Consider the following 8,814-nt stretch of genomic DNA (forward strand, 5'->3'; position numbering starts at 1 on the left):
CTATCTACTGATTGTATTTGTTCAATTGCTCTGTATTTATACATTATTGAATAATTATAAATATACTATACTGTTTGTTTTGAAGTTGTAAATTGCTCATGTACACATTTTCTGCTGCACTTTTGTTTTCGACAAAAATGTTTTTATTGATTGTATTGAGATTGAGGCCGGTTATATGTACTTTTCTCTTCGTGTTTTTAACTTATAATTATTCGATGCTTTCTTTTGTTCGATTGCTCTATGTACGTTACATACATGATCACTGATTCATGTGCATGTATCTGTTATATATGCCTATATTAATTGCTCATGTACGTACACATTTTCTGCTGCAGTTTTGTTTTCGAGAAAAAGTGTCAAGTCATGTCTTCTGCCCCACCTTTTAGCGGCACGGAGTTGACGTTTTCAATGCTCCGCTTTCTTGCTGAAACAAATTTTAAGGAGACTCTTCACAGGTATATGCATACATATATTGCTTCTCAAATGCTTGAATGCATGTATGTGATTGTGGTTGGTTATTGTATATGCTCAATCAATCGCTCTCTTTCTTAATCAATTGTCAAGGTTGGAGCAAGAGTCGGGACTCTTTTTCAACATGCAGTATTTTAAGGAAATGGTGACGAGTGGCCGTTGGGATGAGGCAGAAAACTATGTATCTGGATATACCAAGGTCCAAGATAACCAGCTTTCCACGCAGATCTTCTTCGAGATCATAAAACAGAAATACTTGGAAGCATTAGATAGGTAAGCATGTGCATATATGCATTTAATTTCCACAACATTATTTCTAACACTTTTTAATTCTAATAATTAACGCGCCTTTGTTTTTTGCAGGAACGGAAGTGCTAAACCTCTTGGCATTCCACTGCATGACTTTAATATTTGTGCGGCTTTTAATGAAGAACAGTATAAACAAATAACTCTGCTGTTGACTTCAGATAGTTTCAGGTAACAAACACATTCACCGTTTACGTGCGTAAAGAAATACCGAATTTTATTAGATACATTTAAGATTTATTTAATGCTAATGAAAAACAAAACTAAACACTTTTCAGAGACATCGAACAGTTTTCTGCATATAAAGATTCCAGGTCCGCTAGAGTTACATTGATGGATAAACTTGTAAAGTTGATTGAAAAGAATCCCGTTTTCCATGATAAGCTTACTTCTCCAAGTTATGCGGCCGGAAGTAGGCTCACACTCTTTGATCATTGGTATGTAGTTGTGAATACTTTTGTTGATCAGTCTTACTCTTACCCTTTTAGGAGTTGTTTTTACCTAAATCGTTTTTTGGAATGCAGTTTGAGCTGCTTACCAGACTTTAAATCTCCTGTTACCAATTCACTATCGGGTGTATCAAAGCGGCCCAGGATTCCTTCTCCTGTGGATGACTCTGAGCATCTACCCAAGAGAACAAGGGTATCTGGGAAATTTACTACTCTTTGCATAACTTCACATTTGGCTATTTAAAGTTTAGTTGTTGGAGTTTACTACATTCCGTGTACAATCGTTTTCCATTTTTAAATACTAACTGTCTTAGAATATTGGTACAGGTTAATCAGGGTTCAGATGTCACGACCATTGATTCTCACCCCACACAACAAATCCTTCTTGGTTAGTTCATATATATATATATATATTAAAAGAAACATTTTGTGTTATTCTGGTATATACTTAATGGGACCACTTGTTTTGTTTTGTGTTGGGAAATTGTAAAAGTCGGAAAGAGAAGTGGAGAATTCATGCTATGGGACATGGATAGCCAGAAGTGGCTTGCTCAGAATAATTTCAAGGTTTGGGATCTTGATGCTTGGTCAATGCCCCTTCAGACAGCTTTGACCAATGACAGTAATGCATCAGTTAATCATGTAACTTGGAGCCCTGACGGAGCCTTTTTTGGTAACCTTATAAATATTGCAATCTTTCATAGAGAATGAATAGAAACATCAGTTGACTTCTATAGATATTCGAATATCATGAACTTTCGTATAGGTGTCGCATACTCAAAGAGCATTGTGCAGATATACTCGTATCATGGTGGTGATGATATAAGAAATCACTTGGAGCTACTTCACTTCATCATAAAATTACATAATTATGGATATAGTTTGTTTAATTTCTTTAAATTTACTGACTTGGTTTAATACAGATTGAGGCCCACAGTGGCTGTGTTAATGATCTTGCTTTCTCTTACCTTAATAAAACACTCAGCATTATAACGTGTGGAGATGATGGGTTGATAAAGGTTTGTATCTCATTACGTGTGCTTCATTTGAAGGTTGTAAAATATATGAAATCTATCTTGTATAATATAAAGTTCTATACAGGTATGGGATGCAGTAACAGGGAAACAACAGAATCAGTTTGATGCTGAGAGTGGTTTGCTGGTAATGATCTATCATCATATATGTTTATTAAAATATAATCGTTTTTACTTGTTGATAAGGATGGTTAATTAATTACTCGTTTTCTACTTGGTGCGTGTTATATTAATTAAATAATCACTGGGTGTGATTATAGAATATTCAGAATCAGAATTTGGTAGACAAAACTGGAGATGGTGCTACAGGCAATTCTAGAAACTGGAAAGTGAAAGAAATATCAGAAGCATCACAGTGTCGTTGTTTAAGGCTTCCAGATAATACATCTTCAGCACAGATGGTACGCTTTATTTTTTTCGGAGTAGACCTGATTTTTTCAAACATTTTACCCCTCACAAAATGTTGTCTGCATTCAGGTCCGAAGATTGACGTATACGAATTCAGGAGTTGCAGTTTTAGCTCTTGCAGCCAATGGCATCCATAAACTATGGAAATGGCAGGAAACCGTAAATAATTCTACTGGGAAGGTATCTTTTTCTTTTAGCTTGTTAATCCCATTATTATTGTAATTGTTTGGTGATTAAGAAGCATATTTGGTTGTTTCAGGCAACTGCCAGTGAGGTACCCCGGATGCTGAAACCAACTGTATTGATGACGAATGAAATCAGTGATACAAACCCCAAAGATTCCATTGCATGCTTTGCACTGTCGAAAAATGACTCTTATGTTGCGTCTGCTTCAGGTGGAAAGATTTCTATTTTTAAGATTTGGTTATCTAAGGTAATAATATTTATACCTTCCATATTTTTTAAGTTTTTATTGCATCTGTCTATTAATATACTTTATTTATATGCAGAATTTACTTACACTTATGCCACCTCCACCCGCAGCAACCGTTCTACTCTTTGATCCACGAGATAACAATATTATTGTTATAGGCATGGATGATTCTTATATCCTAATATACAATCTCCAGACAAAGGAGGTGGTTTTAGTTTTTTTTTTATTTTTATTATATATCTTTTAGAATGTTGAGGGTCTTACCCTCCTCAGACCCTACCATAGCTTTGCTATTGGTGGGATATACTGAGTACGATGATGATGATGATGATGATCTTTTAGAATGTTGATAAAATGGAGTAACTGTTCATTTGACCAGCTCATAAAGAAGCTAAAGGGCCATCATAAAAGAGTAACGGGCCTAGCGTTCTCTAATGCCTGTGATATTTTAGTATCTTCTGGCGCTGATTCTCAGGTAATATCTCCAGTCCGTTGTCTTTTTACAAATTAAAAAGGTTACTTCTTTATGTTTGCTGTATTTGCAGTTGTGTGTGTGGAGCACAGATAGATGGATAAAGAAAACATGCGAACAATTGAAAACTCCCGGGGGAGACGATGCTGCTCCATTTGCTGATACTCACTTGCAGTTTCACCAAGATCAAAAACACTTGTTGGTGGTTCATGAAACTCAGCTAGCCATCTTTGAATTTCCTTCATTTAAATACTTGAAGCAGGTCTGTTTCCTTTATCTTAAATGATCTAGCAGCCATTTTTTTAGTTCATTAATTATTTAGCTATACTGTACGTGTTTAGTGGTGCCCGCGAAAAGAAAGAGATGCAATTACACATGCTGCCTACTCATGCGATAGCCAAACATTATATGTATCTCTTGTGGATGGAAGCATTAGGGTTCTGACATCATCAACACTCAGATTGCGCTGTCGGATCAGTGCAACTTCGTATCTGTCCTCAAATCCAAAGTGAGTATTTATCTTTCCCTATTTGATATGTTTTTTACGTTATTTACGAAATTGCCCCTGCATAAAAAGGACTTATCAAGCTGGCGCTTTGGCGCCTAGGAGATTGTTTAGGGCGAGTCGGTAGTCCATCTACTGTCATGACTGAAGTCTTATTTTAGAAGAAAATTCAGCAATTCGCTATTTTTTTCTACTTCTTTATTTTCTTTGATTTAACTCTTAAATAACTTACCTAAAATTCAAGATTAACTAAATTAACTCTAATCTTTAACATGGTTTACAGAGGCTACCAGAAGTAGGGGTGTTCTTCGGGTTTTTCGTGTCGGGTTATTCGGGCTTCAAAGTTTTAAATCTAGACCCGAAACCCAACCCAAATCTCTCACAGTTTTTTCGGGTTGGGCTAATCGGGTTTCGAGTATCTAAGAAACAAAAAGTCAGTTAACAGAAAAGTAACTTAGATTTATAGCTAGAATATCGTAATTGATTAAACAAAATATACCATAATCGATTAAACCATACTCAATTAAACAATTAAGTCTAACATGATATACATAATCAAACTTGATATGAACCTACTAATCGATTCAAGAGTGTCAAAAATTGTTTAAACTATACTTGATTAAGTTCAATACACATAATCTCAAATAAATCACACTCTACTAAACTGTTAAGTCCAACATAATATTTAGGTGTGGACATAACTGAAAATCATCGTATCCTACATTTTTATGATTTTGTGTGTACGATCAGATTACTTAGGTTTTTATGATTTTGCGTGTGTACGATCAGATTACTTAGGTTTTATGTTCCCAAATTCTTTTCGTGATTATATTTTCCTAAAGTCTTATGATCATTTAGTTATGAAGAATTTTTATGATAACCTTTTGTAATTTAAAATGCAAAAAAATTGTCTTTTATTACCATAATCGAACCCGGACTTGAACTCGATTGCGATCAAATATAATATATCATAATAGAACTTGTTATTAAATCAGCCTAAGAAATCATGATCGATTAAACAAAATATACCAAAACTGAACTCGAGTGAACCTACTAATAATGTAATGGGTTTTTTTAATAAAAAAACTTTATTCGGGTTGGGTTAATCGGGTTTCGAGTATCTAAGAAACAAAAAATCAGTTAACAGAAAGTAACTTAGATTTATTCGGGTTGACCCAAAACCCAAAAGTTAGACCCACGAACTAACCCAAATTACTTCGGTTCGGGTTCAGGTTTGTCTTTCCTCGGGTTCGTGTTCGTCTGCGGGTTTTCTCGGGTTGGGTTTCGGGTAAAAGTGACAGCTCTAACCAGAAAAGTGGTTAGTAACAGTAAAACATGCATACTTATTGATTTTTTACATGTTTACGATTATGCTGTTACTTCTGTTAACTATGATGAAGATGAATGATTAAGATGCTTTGTTTTAACCAGCTTGTTAAAGTTATGAACTTGAATCATGAACCTGCTTGTTAAAGTTATCTAGTGGAAATAAGAGCTGTTCGTAAGAAATAATGATTTTGAATAGAACAATTAGGATATGTTAAGTTTTTGTGATGTCAGATTTTGAAGTTTTTTTTTAATTCTCAGTTGTTTAATTATATGATAGATTTTCGCATTTTCGATATTTCCATTGCTCTGATTGAAGTATGACTGTTTGTTTGATAAAAGTTTTGAGAACATAAACTGATTTTCTCATTTTCACATTCATTTTAAACTTTTGGATGATTTTGGTTAATTTCTTTGTGAAATTGAAATACTATACATAAGCACCTCTTGAATCAACTGATAGCTGCCAATTTGTGTGTTTTTAAACTACTTCTGTTAAAGTTGAGGATTATTGTTTTGAAATATATTTCGGTATTTGAAAAAAGTGATATTTTCCATTACAAATTATTTTTTAGAATATTATTTTTTATTTAAGTGCGTTTTTTTTTGGGCCCGGCCTTTTTTTGTTCCTAGGCCCTCTAGAGGGCTATGTGTCTTAAGTGCGCCTAATGCATTTGATAACTATGAACAAGCATACTCGACGAACTTGTTTATAGTACATATAACTGGATATGTGCTTGTGTATAGTATGTATATGTTGTTATTTTGCAGATCAGGGGTGTATCCACTTGTGGTTGCTGCACATCCGTCCGAACCAAATCAGTTTGCTTTTGGGCTTACGGACGGTGGTGTGTGTGTGATGGAGCCCGCTGAGTTGGAAGGGGAGTGGGGGATGTCACTTGCTGCTGCGGATGGTGCTGGCTCGATCTAGTGTATAGAATATTACATGTTTTCAGTTTGTTTTTGACATCATTTTAATATCTCAAAACTAAACTGTGATACAATTGGAGCTAGTTAACTAAATAAAGTTCTAATCCCATATAGAAGTTTAACACGGTAAATAAGATGATATGCTGTTTTGGTTACATGTAACTTTTAATATGGTAAATTGGTGAACACTCATTGTTTTATAAAACATAATAGTTAAATAAAACGTTTTCACCCCTACCGACTATTTATCAAATGAGTTGTAATGTGTCTAATTGGCAGATAATTCATTCTTATATTATTACATTAAGACTAAATTCCTTACTGTCAGAATAATTATTAAAGTGTTCTACTAGTCCATTGTTTTTTTAGAACATGAGAAATTAAGAATCCACAACGTTTCGATCGTAGGAATATCAAAATGAGAGTCAACAAACAAGAGAACCTAAAAACTAAAGTTTGCTAACATTCTAATGTGAGATAAATAAAATGTAGGTGTTAGTACAACTTAAGACAACTCGTCTTTTCTCGCTCATCATCTAATGTACGGTTCTGGTTTCTTTCACTCATAGTATTAATTATATTCCGTTACTTTGTAGTACGGTTTCTGGTTTTTCTTCGCTCATAGTATTGGTTCTATTCCATTTTATATTCGATGTCCGTCACTTCGTAGTGCGGATTTTTGTTATCTTTCAGTTACAGATCGAGTTCATTATATCCGTATGATATGTTTATATTAATTTTATAGCATGCAATAGGTTATATATATTTGGTAATCATTGTTGCATGTTCCTGTTTGAATATGTTTAGTTATATGACTTTAGCTTCAGTACTTTGTTACCCGCGCATTACTGACTTGTCGTTGGGGCGTCAACGACATGGCACTTGTCGTGACAATGCGTGTACGCCACAAGTACCATCTCATTGGTGCATGGATTAGCTAACTGTGTACCCTTTTGTTTCTGGCTGTGGATGCTTCTGTGTTATACGACCTATATTATTATTATTACATCACATTCGTATAGTTTAGTATATGTATATGTTTTTGTTATAGTTTTGATATGTTTTAATATGTTTATTATCAATCTGATTTTGTTCCGATCATGTATCAAATTATGGTAAGAATTTGTTTATGGTTTGGTGTTCAGCTTTGACATTTCTCGGGTTCGGGTTTCTCGGGTCGGGTTAGTTCGGGTTCGAGTTTTTCGGGTCTGGTTAGTTCGGTGCGGGTTTTCTCGGGTTGGGTTTCGGGTTTCGGGTAAAAGTGATAGTTCTAACCAGAAGAGTGGTTAGTAACAGTAAAGCATGCGTACTTATTGATTTTTAAATGTTGTTTACGATTATGTTGTTACTTCTGTTAACTATGACGAAGATGAATGATGAAGATGCTTTGTCGTAACTAGCTTGTAAAATTTATAAACTTGAATTACGAACATGCTTGTTAACAGGTTCGGCTTCGAGAACGGTTAAATTTTTTTGGGCCGAAGGCGAAATAATTTTTTGGCCTTAATAAAAATGGGTATCTTATTGGGTTTAAACAAATTAATTTTTACATGAGCCTTAATTTTTTGGGCCTTATGATTTGGTTGTGCAAAAAACTTTTTTTTTTTTTTATAAAAACAAGGATAAAATGTCTTAAATGAGGTTAGAACCCACAACCTTTTAGTTGAAAGCCATATCCTTTGCCACTAAACCATGCTAGTGGTTGTGCCATATGGCTTAAACACTATATATACATATTGATTTTCATAAAAATATATATATAGTTTTCGTTTTTTCAAACTCGGGCCTATCGGGGTGTCTGGTCGGGGTCCGTCGACCACCCGGCCCTCCCTTAGAGTCGGCCCGACTTGTTAAAGTTATGTGGTGGAAATAAAAAGTGTTCTTAAGAAATAATGATTTTAAATAGTAGGAAAGTTAATACGGTGCTGCTAGCCATATAACCTTACACGAAAAACCAAACAAACTACGTAGTTTTGATTAAAACCTCTCACATTTAACGAAAATACCTTCCCCTTTTATAAAAATCTTTATTACTAATCTTGAATTTGGAAATCAATTGCCTGCAATCTTTTAAGAACTCCCTAGTTCTTATTCTTTTGAATCTAGCTCGTACTCGTTAATTAATTGATTTTTTTCTTTTGAATTTTAAGTTATGTATTAATTAAAATCTATATTCTATAATAAAAGTTTACAAGTTTTGCCACTTGTCACACCTACATTAAAACTCACTTTTTTAACAAATTTATAATAGTTACCATTTTTAAAGTTTATGCTTCAAAATTTGTTAGTTTAATATTTACTTCCTATTTTTTTTTTCAAACATTTGATATTTATAAAAAACATTTGATATTTATAATTATCTTTTACTTTAAAATTGTTTTAAAGAATATTGTACAACGACTGTATTAATAGTTTTTAACAGGTTTATTTTGTTATACTGATTATTTATTAAATATATCAAGAACTACTCGTGTAACATG

At 33.8% G+C, this 8,814-nt stretch overlaps 1 protein-coding gene across 1 annotated transcript; it reads left to right on the forward strand.

The window, feature by feature from the left end:
• Nucleotides 1-363: 363 nt before the first annotated feature.
• LOC143543753 (protein TOPLESS-like) lies at nt 364-6,335 on the forward strand. Its single transcript, XM_077036005.1, has 18 exons — nt 364-455; nt 565-744; nt 835-948; nt 1,056-1,214; nt 1,302-1,419; nt 1,473-1,614; nt 1,720-1,899; nt 1,993-2,064; nt 2,148-2,245; nt 2,328-2,387; nt 2,521-2,661; nt 2,738-2,848; nt 2,928-3,101; nt 3,178-3,315; nt 3,490-3,576; nt 3,647-3,835; nt 3,915-4,081; nt 6,176-6,335. Exons 1-18 carry the CDS (start codon nt 364-366, stop codon nt 6,333-6,335), a joined length of 2,382 nt encoding a protein of 793 aa, XP_076892120.1.
• Nucleotides 6,336-8,814: the final 2,479 nt, after the last annotated feature.

The sequence above is a fragment of the Bidens hawaiensis genome, unplaced genomic scaffold (assembly GCF_021521415.1).
Source record: "Bidens hawaiensis isolate Kalapana, Puna unplaced genomic scaffold, B.hawaiensis_p1.1 tig00013295_1, whole genome shotgun sequence".
In the NCBI taxonomy this organism is placed as follows: domain Eukaryota; kingdom Viridiplantae; phylum Streptophyta; class Magnoliopsida; order Asterales; family Asteraceae; genus Bidens; species Bidens hawaiensis.

Bases quoted from the DNA above. Each gene is read 5' to 3' on its own strand.
- LOC143543753 (XM_077036005.1), top strand. From the start codon at position 364: ATGTCTTCTGCCCCACCTTTTAGCGGCACGGAGTTGACGTTTTCAATG. The intron at 1,900-1,992 runs GTAACCTTATAA...ACTTTCGTATAG, and splicing joins CCCTGACGGAGCCTTTTTTG to GTGTCGCATACTCAAAGAGC. The intron at 3,316-3,489 runs GTTTTTTTTTTA...CAGCTCATAAAG, and splicing joins AGACAAAGGAGGTGGTTTTA to AAGCTAAAGGGCCATCATAA.